General features: G+C 57.2%; 2 protein-coding genes across 2 annotated transcripts; both read right to left on the reverse strand.

The window, feature by feature from the left end:
- Positions 1 to 1932: 1932 nt before the first annotated feature.
- MOGAT3 (monoacylglycerol O-acyltransferase 3) lies at positions 1933 to 5165 on the reverse strand. The gene is given in 10 exon segments (XM_074345853.1): positions 1933 to 2231; positions 2322 to 2351; positions 2354 to 2491; positions 2494 to 2516; positions 3102 to 3276; positions 3593 to 3800; positions 4075 to 4142; positions 4225 to 4275; positions 4278 to 4328; positions 4547 to 5165. Coding segments are annotated over 10 exon segments (972 nt in total). The 5' UTR covers positions 4620 to 5165; the 3' UTR covers positions 1933 to 2076.
- Positions 5166 to 9483: 4318 nt separating this feature from the next.
- On the reverse strand, positions 9484 to 17287 carry PLOD3 (procollagen-lysine,2-oxoglutarate 5-dioxygenase 3). The gene is made up of 19 exons (XM_010952719.3): positions 16752 to 17287; positions 16278 to 16369; positions 15974 to 16110; positions 15702 to 15865; positions 15460 to 15572; positions 15225 to 15288; positions 14209 to 14306; positions 13848 to 13949; positions 13539 to 13664; positions 13235 to 13356; positions 12742 to 12846; positions 12504 to 12629; positions 12097 to 12238; positions 11894 to 12007; positions 11625 to 11693; positions 11087 to 11191; positions 10415 to 10561; positions 10050 to 10175; positions 9484 to 9931 (listed from the first exon to the last, which is right to left on the reverse strand). The coding sequence occupies exons 1-19, from the start codon at positions 16861 to 16863 to the stop codon at positions 9776 to 9778; spliced, it is 2220 nt and encodes a 739-aa protein (XP_010951021.2). The 5' UTR covers positions 16864 to 17287; the 3' UTR covers positions 9484 to 9775.
- Between the last annotated feature and the right edge of the window lie 55 nt (positions 17288 to 17342).

The following is a 17342-nucleotide window of genomic DNA, read 5'->3' on the forward strand; positions in this document are numbered from 1 at the left end:
TTTCAGACAGGGACCTGACGGGGAACCACCACACAAAGGTCCCATTATTCACCCACCGCCCAGCCCAACCCCACTGCTCCAGAAAGAGGCACCCATGGCTCACAGGGAAGAAGGGCAGGCGGCTTCATGGGAAAAGGGCCTTGAGAAGTTAATGCTCACACCCCCAGCTCTTGTGGCCAGTTCTCACTGAAGTTGGTGCCTCTGTGCCTCAGTGTCCCCCTGGAAGACCTCAGGGAAAAAGACACATGATGTTAACACTGCAGTTTGGGCTGTGGCATAAAGATACAACATAGGTCCTCGATTCTAGAAGGGGCCAGACGAGACCCTGGGCAACATTTTCCAAGAAAATGGTTAAGAAGAGACTCTTGAGCCCCTTCCCCACAAAAAGGATTAGAATTTGGAGATAGAGAGAAGGCAGGGCTTGGGGTGGGGGGTACTTTGAGAGTGTGCAAGCCCTACCCTCAAAGGGAAAGGCCTACCTCTGAAAGGTCAGGGACAAAAGGCTTCAAGGCTCAAAGAGCTGCATATGTGCCCAGTGTTTAGGGGCTGTACCCACTGGAGAAAGTGAGTGGCCAAACTGTAGGGGTCAGGACATTCCCATTCAGGGAAGAAGGAAGGACAAGTGGTTGCACACCAGGGGTATCAGGACCAAGAATGCCCAAGCCTGGAACTGGTGTTTCCATCCCTCTCCCCATCCCCAGCCTGGAAGAGTGATGGGGCTCCTATAGAGAAACCTATGTCGAGTGTGTGGGCTGAAAACTGGGGTACACGATGAGGCAGAGAAAGCACAGAAGCTGCCAGAGGGACCTTAGAGGGGAAACTCCAAAGAATCCGTGAGAGCTCCAGGGAGAAAAAGGAATGGACTTCAAAGACCTAGAGGCCCAAGGAACACAGTGCTACCTTGTGACAGTGCAGTCAGGAGAGTTAGGGCCCCGTTTTCCCTTGTCTGCCCCCCAAACCCCAACACCAAGGGGATTAGTCACAGCATCTGGCAAGGGAAGGGGAGGAAAGACAGCAGTTCTAACACTTTCAACTCCATTTGGCCCCAGCTGCCACTTCTGGCCAAGCAGGAAGCCCACTTGTAGCTAGCCCTCGCTGGAGAGGGGAAATGCCTGCCCTCGAGGTGCTGATTACTACTCCAGCTAGACATTTCTATGTCCCAACTAAAAGTGACTATAGGACTTACCACCTGAGAATGACCTAGAGAAGTCATGGGACTGCCAAGATTTTCATCCAGGCATGAGAGAAATTCCTCCACTGAATATATTTTGTAAGACAGTGGGAGATAAATACACTTGCATTCAATTACATTCCAAAAAGTTATTCTTGTTTCAGTCCTGGATGTAGATGCAGAACCAAGCAAACAGGACTGACAAAAGTCAAAGGATCCTTGATGACATGCTGTTTAATCTGACCCTCTCAGTTCACTGGTGCTGGCCTGTGATGAGGAGGAGGAGGAGGACGAGGAGGAGGACGGTGATGGTGATGATGGTGATAGTAAACTCATGGGCGTGTATTTTGCCAATCCCAGCTTCAAATCCTTAAATCTTAATAATTTAATCTTCACAACAGTCCTAACTTATTGAGGAAAGGAGTTAGTGTTGACCTAATGCTGGGCTTGCAGAAACAGGAAGGATGAGGAGGGGGTGCAGAATCAAGCCATGGACTTAACCCGATCTAATCTATCGGGGATCATTCCAACCCTCCCTACTGTCAGGTACCCTTGACGAAGCTTGGCTTTTGTTCATGAGGTTCCACCATCTACTCGATCTTCTCCCCCTACCTGCCCACACCTCAAAGCCTACCCTCCCAAAATCAGTCCTGACGCCCTACAGCTCTGAGCTAAGCAGATGCCCTTATTTGCAGATGGAGCAGGGACCCAGCAAAGGGAAGAGAGTTATGCAAGGTCATGCAGCAGAATTAAGTCTCTCTGGGCCGCGTCGGATTCTACGAGGTAGTGATGTGCAACAGCTAACTTTTACAGGTGCAGTAGGGCATGGCAGCAGGTGGGGGTCTCCGTGCACTGGGCTCAGGGGCTCAGGGGCTGCGGGGTGGCGTGGAGGGATAAGGCCAGGGCTAGATGAAGGTGAAGTGAGCAGAGTCAGGGACACTGCAGCTTTCCTTGTGCTCTTCAAACTGTTGCTCCAGCGCTTCCATGTAGAGCTTGTGATAGTGGCCAACCTCCTCCTCAGTGGGCTGGAGGCACTGGGGCACTGGGATGGGGCGGCCCACTGCAGGGAGCAGGGAGGCGCAGGTGAGGGCAGAGGCCTCTGCTGCCCAAATGCTGATGGCAGCCTTCTTCCCTGGAGACGGGCACTCACCCACAGTGGTGATGGGCCTGGCAAAGGGCCCCAGGAGTTGGCTGAGAAGAAGCCCCGGACCCAGAAGATGCAAGGAGAAAAGCCCAGGAGCTTCTTGAAGGTGGTCTGGCACAGATACTGCCAGGAGTCCGTGGCAAAAGCCTTAAGTCTGAAGATATCATTCTCCCCAAGGAGTACACAGGCACCAGGGAGGCACTGGGAAGGGCCGGCAGGAGAGGAGGGAGGTCAGGCCAGCGGCTGTCAGCCTTGCCCCAATTCCCCCCCCGCACCTCATGATTCCACTTCCCAAGGTCTTTTGAAACAAATGGCGATGGCTCCAAAGAAAGATCTGGAAGAAGGGACTCACATTTCTCAAGAAATGATTGTGTACTGCACCTCCATTTAAGACTTTTCTCATGCAGTCTTTCCAACCACAGCATGGCAGCAAGGTGGGTATGAACCCTGTGTCACAGTTAAGGAAGCGGGTGAGGTCTTACCTCTGAGATAGTGTCGTAAAAGAATTTGAACCAGGGGCATCTGAGCCCCAGGGTCCTGTGATTTGCACTGTGACCCTGTCTCTCTCCACGTGGGAGGAAGCCGGGTGGATGGGCACAGTGCTTGGCACAGAGGAAACAGACAAGGGCAGCCACGAGCCCCCTGCAGGTGCGGACACAGTGTAAGCTCTGGGATGCACAGTCCCACCTGCAGGGATGCGCGTGTATAGGGATAGAGAGTGTAGATCCCCAGGTGCACTGTGACCTCTCGTTCATTCAAGGCAGCCCCGGTGGGGCCTCCACTCACTTATGCCTCAGCGCCAGGCGTACAAAGCCTTTGCAATTCCGGAGAGTGAGGCAGTGCTCCCCTGAGATGGCATACAGGGATTCGTGGGCACCCCCGACCACAATGACCACAGCCTGCCCGAGCTGGGGCTGTGACAGAATAAAGTCCAGGCTGTGGCGGTTCACGGAACATAGTCCTGTGGGCATGAGGACATGGGGGACAGTCACCACCCCGTCCTTGGTTCCCTGGCCCCTCCCCCCACCCTTTCGGATAGGAAGGCTGAGTGCCACACCCCAGTCCTCCCAAACTCCCTGCCCCCATGCCCCTGTCAGCGTGCCCTGCAGCACCTTTCTGAGCAAGATGCAGGACACTTGCTCCAAAGCTATTTACTGATGCCCACTGTGAGCCTGGCCTATGTTCAAGCCAGGTCCCTGGGCTGGGTGCTGGGTGGGGGACACTCTGGTAGGGGAGGGGGGTGCTGGGGCATCTCTCCCACTCAGCTCATGACTCACCATAGGACATGACATACTCTCGATAGACTGGGAAGTGGAAGAGGACATGCAGCACAGCTACTGAAGGTGGAAGCCCCAGGAACTGCTGGGAGAAGTCATTGCCCTCGGTGGCAAAATTACAGGCGGTTCCAGTGGCCAAGATCCCATGTGGGTGAGAGACCAGCACATAGTTCCGGTCAGGGGGCAGCTCTGCTGTTTTCACCAGCTTCGGGGGAAGGGGACAGGATGAGGCGAAGAAAGCACAGAGGCAGGATACCAGCTAAAAGAGTTCACTGCACACCACCACACTTCAGCATTCAAGGTCCTCAGATATGGTAAAGGGCATAGCAGGGCCTCTCTTGAACAGGATTCCACCCCCTCCTCCACTGGCTGAAGCTAGGCAGCTAGGACTCAGACTGCAGCATAGGGACAGGAGGAGAGGTGGAGGAGGGAGGGGACAGGGAGGAAGCAGACAATCTCCTTGCACGGTGATCTGTTTCCTTGATGGGATAACAATTCCTTAGATGTTTCCGAATAGTCCACTTTCTTACCCACTCAGAACCCTGTCCACCTTGGGCAGAGAGTTATGGGTGGAATATTTCTTGGAGGCACCATTTACCCTCTCACTCCCTGGGCCCGTGTTTAGCACTCACCTTGGTTGGGTGTGTCCCAGTCCAGGAAAAACCAGGTTAAGCAGAGAACAAAGACCAGAATGAGGTGAAAAAGAGGAAGAGGAGAAGAAGGGGAAAGAAAGGGCCTGGGGGAAAGATGAGAAAGAAAAATGAATTAGCTTATGAAACCTCAGTGGCTCCTGTCCCCTACCCTGGCCAGTGATGTCCTTGGCCATGTCCCCGATGGACCTCTGGCCCCTCCCCCTCCCTTTGCAATCAGGTGTCCAGGCAAGTGAGGCTCCAGCCTTTCTCAGCCACCCCCGTCCCTTGTTCCCTTGTGGACCACAGGTACGGCTCCTCTCACCCATGAAGAGCAAAGTGAGCATGTATTGGTAAGCGCCCACTACTTCCTGCCATTGTTTCTTCAGGGTTTTCATGCTGGGAGAGGGCAGTGGGAAGGTGGAGGCCTCCAGTAGCTCCCCTCCCCCAGCAGGGCTCCGGGACCCCAGGACAGACGAGGAAGGTTGCTGTCGGAGCCCAGAACCCCAGAAAGGCTTTCTCCTCTGAGTGTCCAAGCCCTTGGGGCCTCCTGGGATTGCTTGTAGAGGACGTGTGGACAGGGAGATCCTGGGATCTGGAGTGGCAGAGCCTTAGGGCTCCTCACAGGGATCTTTTATCTTCTGCATGGTCCCTCTGGGCTGGCCGCTGGGCGGGGCTGGGAGTCAGTGCAGGGTGCGTGGGATGCAGTTCTGTACCCATGTCAAAAAGGAATCTTTGTGGGCAGGATTTGCTGAAGAAGCTGGAGAGCCCGCCAACTGGGTCTCAGCCTACATTGGTTGATTTGGAGTGCGGCCAGCCGGTCCTGGGCGCTCGCCCCAGACGCCCACCCAGGGGACACTGAGACGCTCAGCCAGGCGCGCCGACCTCCCCTGTCCCGCACAAACACACAAAACACCGCAGGTCTCTTTACATTTTCAATTTCAGGCCCACCTGCCTTCACGGAGGGGTCCAGTCCGGGCTGGCGGCTCCCTATGTGAGGAGGAGGTGCCTGTCGGCGGGGACACCGAAGGGCTCCTTGTGCTCTTCGAACAGCTGCGTGAGCAGCTCCACGTAGATGGCGTGCAGCGCGTCCACCTGCACCCGGCTGGACCCTGGCGAGATCGGGGCCCCCACTGCCGGCGGAACAAGAGGCGAGAGGGCGAACTGCCCGGCGGGGCCCCTGTCCTCTCCCCTCCACCCCCCACGATTATCTGTGACAGAGTTCAGAGCTGGTGCGGTTGCCAAAGGCCAGCCTCGGGGAGAGTCCTTGCGCGACCGGCAGCCAGGATTTCAGGCCCCAACCAGGGACCTTCACCTCCTGGTGCGGAGCGTGCAGGGGCCTTGAGCCTGGGAGGAGCAGGCGGAAGGGAGGGCTGAGCAGCAGAGGCGGCAGAGACCGAGGCTCACCGACGGTGTGGATGGGCTTGAGGAAGGGCAGGAGGAAGCCCCCGGGACCATGCACCAGCGGCAGGGCTACTCTCGAGAGCGGCTGCAGCGCTTCCTGTGCCCTTCACACCCAGGAGCCTGGCGAGTTGGGGAACTGCTGGAAGAGCCCATTCTCCCCGAAGAAGACTGGCACCGGGGAGGCCCTGGGCGAGCAGGGGCAAGCGGGAGTTCGGGTCCCTGGGGTCTCTGTGCTCCTCCCCTAAGGCACAGCCCCAGGGAGCACCACCTGGCCACGTGCGGGCTCCTCACCCGTGATCCAGGCCGACTTGACAAATCCCTTCTGATTCCGGATCCGCAAGCTCAGCGCTCCGGGATTTGCCTCCAGCGCCTCGAGGGGTCTTCCTGCTGCCAGAATGGCCATCTGGCCCTCCTCAGGCCTGGGCAAGAGATAGGAGGCGCTGGCCTTGTCAGAGGACACCAAACCTGGGGGGAGAGCAGAGGCAGGGTTATCTGAGGCCTGCGTCTTCCAGAAAAGAAGGAGGAGGACATTGGGAAAGGAGAGCTGGGACCAGGTATCCCTGGGGAGGCAGGAGGCCAGGTCAGAGGTGACCACAGGGACTGGGGGTCCTGAGGCCCGGCGCTCCCCTCTCACCGGCACACATGATGTAGTCTCAGAAGACAAGGGGGTGGAACCAACAAGGCAGCATGAGCAGGTGGGGCCGGAGGCCAGGGAAGAGGTGAGAGAAGCCAGTGGCCTCTGTGCAGAAGCTGCCAAAGGCCCCAGTGACCAGGACCCCGTGAGGGTGGAAGCCGAAGAGCTAGTTCCTGGAGGGATCTAACTCTGAGGTTTTAACCAGCTGGGGGACAAAGGTGCACACCCCACCAAGGCGCTGAGGTTGGACTTCTGGAGACAATGGTCCCAAGAGCCTCCTCTGAAGCCCGGCTCCCACCCAGCACACCATTCCTGGGGGCCTCACCGAGATGGGAAAGTAGTCACGGAATGTCTCCAGATGGCCCAGTTGCGGGCCCAGGCAGAACGGCGGCCTCCTGTCTGAGGTGTGTTTCTATCTCCGTAGAGCCAGACCAGGTAGAGGACCGCTAGGATCCAGGCCCAGCCTAGGAATGCAAGGAGCAGGGCAGCCAGGCACACCTGGGCTGGAGGGGTGGAGGGAGGGCAGACACAGGACCCAGAGGTTTAAGTCCCAGGTGTCTCCTGTGCCCTACTTCCTAGTTCCCTGCTTCAGGCCCATCTGTCCAACCTACATCTCTTTTGTTCCTTCAGGGACCCCACCCGGATGCTTCTAGCCTGCCTCCCTCCTGCGTGGTAATAGGGAAGCAGAATGCCAGGGGCAGGGGTCCTTAGGCCTTCAGGAACTCACCGAGCCTTGAAAAGAAGACTCATTGCAGGACAGCAAATACTTGGAGGCCCCGGCGGAGGCAGCTGGAGGAGTCACACAAGGGCCTCTCTGGCTCTGGAGCACACCCTCTCTTGGCCCAACCCACTGGCCCTGGCCCCTGGCCTAGGTTCTGCCCTCGTTACTCAGCCCCCTCTGGTGACCTGCACATTGGACCCTGGTGAGCCCCAGCAAGGAAGGGTTAACCACTATTTGGGCTCACAGGGCTGTGTCCAATAGGACCCAGGGGAATGACCAGGGCCCTGGCTTGAAGCTTGGAGGCAAGGCCTGTGTTTGGACTCGTGGGGCTCAGGACCTTCGGCCTCCGTGAGCAGCAGGGCTAGCAGAGGTCTGGGGAAGTGGGGGGTGGCTGTGTGTGTACCAGCAGTAGCAGGGCGCCCCATTAGTCACCGGGGCCTGGCCCCTCTGAGGGGTAGATGACCTGCAGGAGGATTTATTCCCTGAGGGGCAGCTTAGGCCCCTGTGGGGAGGGCTTTGTGAGGAGGGCTACCGACTGGGAAAGCTCTCCAAGTGAGGGCCCACTGGGCCGGGGGCACAGCCTCCAAGTGGGCTGGGCCGGTCCTCACCGCCTCCACGACACTGCCCAACACTGACATGGGCCAGTACCTTCTCTGGGTCAGGGAACTTCACTTGGTTTTTTCCTTTTAATTTTGATTTTCATTTAAGTAAATTTTTTAATTAAATTTTTTAAAATTTACATAATTTAGAAAAGTTACTTTCCTTTTACAATTTGTATAAAATATTGCCTATATTCCCAATGTTATGCAATCACCGTTTTTTTGTTGTGACTGATCATTTGTTTATTTAATTGGTTCACATTATTTATTCACACATAATACACCTAGTTCCTACTTTTTATCAGTGGGACTCCAGAACCAATTTAGTGTTAACATATTGTTAGAATAGTGTTGTTAGAAATCACCGACGCATTTTCTTCATGAGGTTTAGTATTGTTGACAGCCACTTGCGATAAAAATTCGTGAATTATACTGTATTTCTGCGGTAAGAACCAGGAAATCACTGTCATTATCAGATAACAGATCGTCTTCTTGTACAATACATCCTTCAGTCTATCTTACACCCAGTACGTTGTGCCTACTTCTCCGCCACCCCCACATTGCCCCCTGCCCCAGTGATGTCTGGAACGTGACTTCTTTTAGGGACATCTGACACACACCCCTCAGGAGCCTCTGTCACATTCTCTCCTGGCACAAGTTACTTTCCCTCCATCACGGTGATTTTTGATTAAGGTGTCCCACACGCTGTAAGCAACAAGAAGAGAAGTATTGTGCTCATCACCGCAGCCCCTGTGACGGGTACCCGGTGCACGGGAGATGCTCCTTAAATGCATGGTGGGTCAGCAGGAGACAGGATAGGCCAGCTTCCAATGCCGGAGGCCTACTGCTCAGACTGGCACACACTTTCTGTCCCTGTCCCCTGCCTCACTCTCATGCAGCATCCCTGTGCAGGGACCTTTTGCCAAGAGGTGTTTTTCTCCTGTCCCTGCACAGCCCACTTCCATCCATGGAGCATGGGATGAGGGTGGCATGGGCCAGGGTGAGATGTACTTAAGAATCTGGCCAGAGAGATGCCTAGTCCACCTGGAAAGGTGACCTACCCAGGTAGCCAGCCCCTTCCCCCAGAAGGAAGGCTTCACGCAGAAGTCTGGGCAGGGGGAAGGAAGGAGGGGAATCTAGCTGTGGATGGCAAGGCAGGAAATGTCCTAGGATAGGTGAACAGGTGTGTTTGATTTTTAAAAGGCTTCTGCAAGGGACAATGGGAGATGAATTCAGTAAGTTATTTGATAGAGGCTGAGGCCAACTAAGCTAAAGGGGCATGGTCTGCTGTCCTCAGGCTGCCTCCAGGGTCTCAGTAAGGGCTTGATGCTCCTCTTGAGGCTAGAAGCAAGACCAGCTCTTAGAAGGTGTCTTTTTCAAGGCTGCTTCCCATCCCCCTCTTCCAGGAAGCTTTCTTGGGTTGACCCTCCAGATTCCTCTCTCCTGATCCTGCCTAATTACAAGCTGAGGTCCAAGAAGCCGCAGTAAGTTCCAGCCCGTCTTCCCTCATAGAGCCCATGCCCCCAGGGGGACTTCCTTCCCCAGCACTATCCCTGGAGCCCAGCTCGGGGCTATGCCACCTCCACCTGTCACGCAAAGGAGAAGATGCCAGGGAGTGAGGAGAGGATCAAGGCAGAGAGCTGGGGGTGGGGAGCGCAGGGCGTGGAGTGCTGGCTATGCTTTCATCTGAACCTGACACGGGAGGTCCTTTTTTCAGTCTGGCAATGAAGGGCAGTTAGACATGGGATCCAGGGAAGCTTCTAGGCTCCCACACTGCTCTAAAACCATGTTTCTGCCTTTTCTCCTTCTCTATTCTTTTCCTTTGGAGTAACCCCGGGTCTCCTGTCTACTCTGGGTGGAGGGAAGGATATGGGATCCACAGGTGGATGAAAGAATAAATGGTCTCGAGAGTTACAAATCCTCCTTTATTGAGAGGGATACTGAGAAACAATAATTTATTACCTGGCGAACCCCCAGAAGCCCTCTTCCTGTGAACCCTTGGGGGCTAAGGGGCGGGGCTGGGGGCTCCATGAGCTTCCTGAGGGCCACGTGGCAGTGGGCAGGGGTGAGGCGACACATTCAGTCCCAGGCACATGGAACATATACCCAGGAGGCGAGGAGCCGGAGATACCCCCTCCAAAGAAGGGGGCACAAAAAGGCACAATGGCAGGGAAGGCTGGGCAGAGTGGTTGAGTGTCAGGGGTCAACAAAGGACACCATGATGTAGCGAGTGCCCCGAGTGGTGGGCAGCCCTTCATGGTAGTGGGTGAGGCGGCCAGGGTGAAGGAGCCCCCAGCCCTTCCTCGGGGACGAGACCACGCAGTTGTAGCGCAGGAAGCGGCAGCCGCCCCCCTGGGAAGACAGAAGGGGACAGAAGTGGAGAGTGAGCAGACGTGGGGACTGGGTGGCAGGCAGATATCAGGGGTGAGAGGCAGACCAGGGGAGTAAGTGGAGGGCCATGGGGTCTCACCTCATAATCCAGGCCCTTGTGGTTGAGGGCGACATTGAGGGTAAATGTGGATGAGTCGTGATGCGGCCGCAGAGAGGGCTGCTCATCCGGCCGGTAGCGGACCACGAAATTCATCACCGCCCGGGTCTGTGGGGATGAATGGAGGCGCTGGAGGGATGGCCCTGAGGTCGTGGGTGGCGGGGGTGGCGGCAGGGGCTCTCATTGCGACCTGCGGGCTGCACTCCCACCAGGGCTGCCCTCCTGAGGGTCTCATTCCATGGGGCCCCAAATGCTTCAAGGGCCAAAAAGGCATGGCCTGGAGACTTGCATCCGAGACAGGATGGAGGAAGGTGGAGGAGGCAGGGGTGGCAGAGGCAGCAGCCCACCTTGGTGTGGTAGCCTGGGAACAGGCTCTCGGTCATAGGCCCCACGTACGTCCTCAGCAGCTGCAGCCACTGGTCCTCGTAGCCCACCTGCTTCATGTGGATGTCCACGGTGGGCACGTTCTCGTAGCCTCCAGCCAGCCTTGAGTCCTGTGGGCAGTTGGCACTGAGCTGACAGGGCAGTGCCAGCCTTCCCTCTCCTCTTACTTCCAGGCCTTAAAGCCTGTTTCCCTGTCTGGAAGTCTTGACCACTTCTTAGCTCGACTCACTGCTCCTGGTCCTCTAAGTCTCAGATAAGATGTCACCTCTTTTGTGTGAAGCTCCTCGGTCATCCCTCCTCGTCTGAGCCAAGGACCCCTCCTGTGATTCCTGCACACTTGGGCTGCCCATTGCAGCCTTTAGAAGCTGGGTGGCTGCAGTTCCTGACAGCAGGTGAGACTCAAGAGGGCAGAGCTCAACCTGCACAACACATCAAGGCACCTGCACCGCCTAGGTCAGTGGCCGGTATCTAGGACCCGCCCAGTAAGTATTTCTTGAATGAATGAATGCATCTGTGCTCCCAGTGAGCCCCTCCCCCTTGGGGACCCCTCTCTCTGGATTCCATTTGCCTTCAATCGCACCCAGCACCTCCCTCCTCCTGGGGACACTCCCTCCTCCCCTGCCCCAGCCCCTCACCTCGTGCCGGCCTCCTGACCACTGGCCATAGTGCTCCATTTCCTCCACCAGCTCATCGCACATTTGCTCTGACAGCAGAGGGAACCAGTACACATCTGGGCAGGGCTGAGGACAGGCGGGGTTGGGGAAGAACAACAGGCTGGGTGATGCTTCGGGAGGGGCCAGGCAGCCAGCAGAAGGGATAAAAAGCAGGGAGCAGAAAGAGAAGCCAGGGGATGCGGGAATCTGGAGGAACGGGATTAGAGTGTGGTGACGGGCCAGGAGAGGCGGGGCAGGAAAAGGTGGGAGCAGTGCTGAGAGTCTTGGAGCCCTGGGTTCTGGGAGAATAGCTTAAAACACCATTTTAGCCATACATCAATATACCCAATAGACAAGAGAGGACTACTCTGATTAATGCTGGGGGGGAGGGGCTGCAGGCCTGTCTGCTCAGCCTTTGCCCAAGCAGAAAACCTTAAGGTAGCTGGGAAAGTCAGTCGGAAAAACACTAATGCAGGCAGGTGATGGCCGTTGTGGGGTAGGGGCCCGGAGTGGGGCTCACCTGCTCCACGAGTCCCTCCCCTTCAAGGGCCCGGCTGTAGTTCTCATGAATGTACTGCTCCTTCCAGTCCTGGGGGAGGGGGGAGGCTACACTTCGATCTGTGCCCTCTTTACTCCATCTGCTCCCACCCAGGAAGCCCCAGCCCCTGGACCACCCCCTCCCCAGGGGGCAGGAGGTCACTCGAGAGTGTGAGCATGTGTGGGGTGGGGATGAGGCTTCCTCCTTTAGTGAGGGGCGCATACCTTCTGAGTGAGGGGCTGCCTACTCACCAGGGGGTTGTCGAAGATCTGCCAGAGGTCAGGGTGCAGGTGGTCTGTGTCGTACCGGGAAGTGGCCAGGAGGCGGCCAAATTCGTGCTGATTGCTGAGGTGGAGGAAGATGCCCTGGTGTTGGGGGGAGGGTGTGAGCAGGGTGATGGAGAGCGAGGGGGTTGCCTCCCAGCACCCTCACGTTGAGCCCAGGACCTGCTCACCTGGTCCCGCAGAGTCTTACAGAAGGCCATGTCTGGGTCAGTGTCGCTGCCTGAGAACACCTCCCTCTGGAGCAGCTCTGTCCTCAGGGTTTCCCCACGGATCACATAGGCCTGGGATATGTAGGGCACATTCCACACGCCCCTGGAGGCACCCACACTAGGGTCAGCGAGGGGGACGGCCCCCCAGAATTCCACCCAGTTCATCCTGGGAGCCCCTCACCTCCTCCATCCATCACTGCTGGCTGAGACCCTCTCAGGTCCCACTGCACAGTCAGTCCCTACCCCACAACTGCTGTCTTACTGGTGGCCACAAGGAGCCCTGAGACTGGGGCTTTGGAGTAGGATGCAGGCATCTGTCTGGACCCAGATCAGAGAACAGGAGGGGCTGCAGCCCAGACGGGACTCACACTCGCTTCCGCTGCACCAGCTCCACGTAGTCCTCGGAGCGCGCGTAGTACTCGTCAGGGCTCAGGGCTCCCCAGAAGTTGGACCACAGCTTCCCGTGGCGGGACAGCATGGGTGCGATCACCTTCCTGTGGATGGGCAGAGGTGAGGGCTGAGCAGAGGTGAGCTCTGTGTCCAGGGAAGGAGTCGGGGGTTCCCTGGGACTATTCCAGGGCCCTCTGGCTGAGCCGGGCAAGCAACCTGTTCTCCTCGATGAGGATGCGCAGGGTCTGTGGGTTGGTGATGACGGTATCGGCATCCAGGCTGAAGTAGAATTCACACTTGGGGTCCTGCCGACAACTGTCCCTGGAGGTGACAGACCAACAAAGAGATGAGCTGAAATGGGAGTGGTGGGAAGGGGAAAGTGGAGGTGGGGGACACAGTGGGGACAGAGAGTAGGTGGAACTCCTCCTACCCACTGAGGAGAAGAGGAGGAAAGTGGGTAGAAGCACCAGCAAGAGGACAGGAGGGAGAAAAGACTACGGGGGGTAGGGGTGGGGGGTAAGAGAGGAGGCTGGGGCCAGTGTGCTTCCTCTCCAGGACCCAGGGGTTCTCCCATCTGAGTGTGCAGGCCGAGGAGAGGCTGGATGGAGGACAGAGAGGGAAGGGGGGTGCAGTGGGTGACAGCCCCTCCTTCACTGCTTTCACCCCCCACCCATCCTTGTCCTCCCCTCCGGGCCCAATGCCCACTCACATGGCCATGTCCCTGGCCTCGCCTGGGGTCAGGGCCTCCTCGGGCCCCACCAGCTTCACAGCTGAGAAGTGGTCCTGGAGCTGGGGCCAGGAGTCAGTAATGTGGGGCTCATGGTACACCTCCTGGAGATGGGGAGAGATGGAGGACACTGAGAGGGCAGGGCAGATGGCGCCTGAGGGGCAGGATGGGGGAAGGCGGTGAGTGGGAAGGGTACTGGAAGGAGTCTGGGGGTGGGGGCAGGAGTTCTGATTGGGGCGGGGCAGGGTCCCTGGGGAAGGAGAGGCTGTCAGTCAGGGTGTCTCACGTTGTTGTGCAGGAAAAGGGTGACCCTGTCGGGGGGATAGTCCAGGAGCAGCAGCCGCTGTAGGAAACGGGGCAGGAACGGGGTAGGTTGTTCCACAAACACGGCCAGAAGCACCCGGGGGGGAGGCTGGAAGATACAAGGTGACTGGGCTTAGAGGAAAGCCCTGCCCCCCACCTAGTCTATTCTTTACAACCCTGCCAGGTTTGGGGGTCCCAGGAGCTTGGTCCCCTCCCACTGCTGCCCAGCATGCCTTCCCTGCACACTCTGCTTCAGAGTGTTCTCCTACCCCACCCTGGCACCCCTCCTCACCTGCCCCCCCGGGAGTGTCCTCCGGTCCTGGTCGCAGAACCCACAGCCTCCCTCAGGAGTCCAGCCATTGGGGACATAGTTTCCCAAGTAATTCAGCTGGAGCTGTTGGGAGAGATGGTGAGAGGCTGAGGCAGAGGAGCCCAGGGCCAGATGTGGGGCAGACAAGCAGGGGACAGGACAGAAGGGGGAGCAGTGGACACTGAGAACCTCTCCCAGTACCTCTGCACCTGGGGCTGGGGAGGACTCACTGCTTGGAGAGGCTGGAGTTCTTGGGGGTTGGGGCTCCATCTGGGGTAGGGGCTGTGGGGCCAGGACTGACTGGGGCAGGGGCTAGGGCTAAGGGTATAAGCAGCTGGGGCACCTTAGTGGGACCATTTCCATGGACCACAATGGGAAGTGTGTCGTAGGCCACGTTCCGGATACGCACACGATTCCGACCAAACTTTAAAACCACCTCATCTGGGAAGAAAGGCCAGGATTTAGACTCCCTTTCTCTCGAAGTTGTCAAGCAGCAGGTGATTCTAAATATGGGGGTGGGGGGTAGGGGCAGCGTCTCTAAAGAATGAAGGACTGTGGCCTGCGGCCAAGAATGGGATACCTTCTCTCCGTGAGGGTACTGACCAGGCTGCTGCCACCCTGACGGGCTCCACCACTTACAACCTGTGTGACCTGGGAAAGTCCTCAGCCCCTCAGAGAGGCCGTCTCTCCATCTGTAGCGGGCGGATAACCATTGACCCGCTCTCTGTAGGACTGTGGTGCTAAATGAAATTATAGAAGTAAAGCCCTGGCTGACACTCGGCTACCTTTGATTTTTGAGTCATTACTATTGTCAACCAAGAAGAACTTAAGAGTTAATGCATATGGTTACGGGGGGGGGGTGGGAGAGCATAAATTGGGAGTCTGAGATTTGCAAATACTAACTAATATATATAAAATAGATAAGCAAGTTTATACTGTACTATCCAGGGAACTATATGCAATATCTTGTAGTAACTTATGGTGAAAAAGAATATGAAAACAAATATATATATGTTCATGTATGACTGAAGCATTGTGCTGTACACCAGAAATTGACACATTGTAAACTGACTTGACTTCAATAAAAAAATATATGTACAAGGAAAAAAAAAAAAAAGAAAATAAGTGAAGCCCTGGCCCACAGCCCTGGCACATGGTATGTTCAATAGATGTTAGGTACCACCACTACTACTTTTGTTACTATTAGCACAGTGCAGCTTACTCTATTAGCCATTCAGGTGTTTGATGGAGTTCACACAAAGGTGAGTAGAAGGTGGCCCAGTTCCACCAGGAGCCCCTCCCAAGTTCAGGACCCCTAGCAGCCTCTCTCATCGCCCCTTCTGATTGCTTTCTCCTCACCTAGAGCCCCGTTGAGGTTCTGAAAGATCCGGGATTTATGATCCAGGTTAAGGCTGAGTTTCTCCTGGATGGGATGAGATGGGCCAGTTAATTAAACAGGGGGTAGGAGGTCATTTCGCATTCTTTTCTCTTTACATCTTCCCCAAAGCCCCTTTATCCTTCCTCTCCCATTCAGCCTGAAGCCTGCCACCCCCACCGCACTGCCGATGGTGGCCCCATCTCTGCCCCTCCCTACCCTGAGTCCTGGATCCAGGTAGAGCCGAGTATAGAAGAGTTGGTCATCATCATCATCTTTGTGCTTCCACTGGCGGACAATTTGGTGGATGGTGGGGGCGAAGCCGATGAATCCTATGGGGGGGAGGGAAGGTGCTGACTCTGAGACTCCAGGGTTCCACAGACCTGTCCCCACTCCCTCTCCAGCCTTCAGGCACCTGGAACACTCCACGCCCCACAACTCTTGGACACCCTGCCACTCACCACCAGAGTTGAGGAAGCGCTTCCCCGTGCCCACCTCAGGGTACTGCTCTGCCAGCCCCCACTCGGGCCAGCAGAAGCCCTCTGCAGAGAAGAGCAGACGGCTGCCACTCTGGATGAACTTCTTCAGCAGCTCGGTGGGGCTGCCAGCCAGAATCACATCGTAGCTGGAGGAGGGAGGGGATGATGAACAGGACAGTCACTAGGAGCCTCAGAATCCTTATCCCCTCTTTCTGTTCACCTCTCCTCTTTCTTCCCATCCCCAGCCCATTTACCTGTCCACAAACATGATGACCATATCTTCCCGGTCTGCGTATTTCTCCATTTCTTTCTTTAGCCACCTGACTTTCTGTCCTCCACCAACCGTTCGGGCTACATCACCCCCTCGCCACTCCTCTCCCAGGCCCAGGGTCTGTGGAGGAGACCCAAAATTCCAGGGAGGGGCTCGGCCGCCCAGGTGGTCCCCCCACCCTGACTAGGCTCACCGTGGGGCCCCAGACACCCAGCCCTCAGCCCACCCCTCCCCTAGACCCTCCTCTGCTCCTAGGGGCCATGAGGATAGGATGTTCCTCTCCTCACCCGCACGGTGTAGTTGAAAAACTCTGCCGACCGCTGAAAACGCCGGTATCCCTCCGTCTCGGCTGTGGCCACGGTGATCACCAGCAGCTTCTCTGTCACCAGCCAGGAATTGGAACTCGGAACCCACTCACCCAGCTCGTTGCCCAGCGCGCTCCAATCATCTTAGGCCTCCCCTCCCCTCCCTATGACTCTGCCCCTGTCCCTTACCTCTTTTTCCATTCCCTCTTAAACTCTTCCCACCCGGGGAAACTTCGACCCCAATGGGAGCAGGATGAGAGTGACACCCAGAAATTCGCGGTCAGTTCGCACGAGCAGGCTGGAAACCTCAGTTCAGGGTGGGGAGTGGGCGAGGGGCCATGTGATTCGGCCCTAGGGAGCACGCTGGGAGTGGAAGAGGCCGGCCCCGACCCTCTCCCCGGCGCCGGCCAGCAGACACGTCGATCCTCAGCCGCTCGGCCCTCCCGGGGTTCTCACCTGGGTTGACGGGGTCGCTGCCCCGGGGACGATCTGCGGCCGAGGCCGCTGGAGACGGTGATAGCAATAGGAGCAGTAACAGCAGGAGCCGGAGTCCCGGGCCTGAGGCCATGGCCGGAAGCGGGCGGAGACGGCACACAGGCCCGCAAGGGGCTCAGGCGGCAAGCCTGGATCCTAACTCCGGAGACGGGCTTTGGGAAAAAGGAGCGGGGCTGCTGTGCGGCCCGCTGCAAGGAGGAGCCGGTCTGGGACTCCGCCCTGGAAAAAAGGCGTAGCCAGAGGTTACAGAAAACTCGAGATGCGGGCGCCCTAGACAAGGAGAGGATTGTCCCGGGGCGCGGGCAGAGCTGAATAAGCGGAGGGGGCGCCCCAGCCGGGAGGCGGGGGAGGGGCGAGGGTTGCGGCCGGCGATTCCGAGCCGTGGACTTTGGTTAGAGCCAGCCTAGCCCACTGCCCGCATAACACTTGAGGAAACTGAAAAGCGGAGAGGGGAAGTGACTCCTTGCAGGTCTGGCTGGACGCGGAGGCGGGTCTTTGCCATAGCCCTGCCTTGAACAGCCAGGCGGAAGACCCGGAGAGTGAGGGGGTGGG

Source organism: Camelus bactrianus, chromosome 18, assembly GCF_048773025.1.
Source record: "Camelus bactrianus isolate YW-2024 breed Bactrian camel chromosome 18, ASM4877302v1, whole genome shotgun sequence".
Lineage (NCBI taxonomy): Eukaryota > Metazoa > Chordata > Mammalia > Artiodactyla > Camelidae > Camelus > Camelus bactrianus.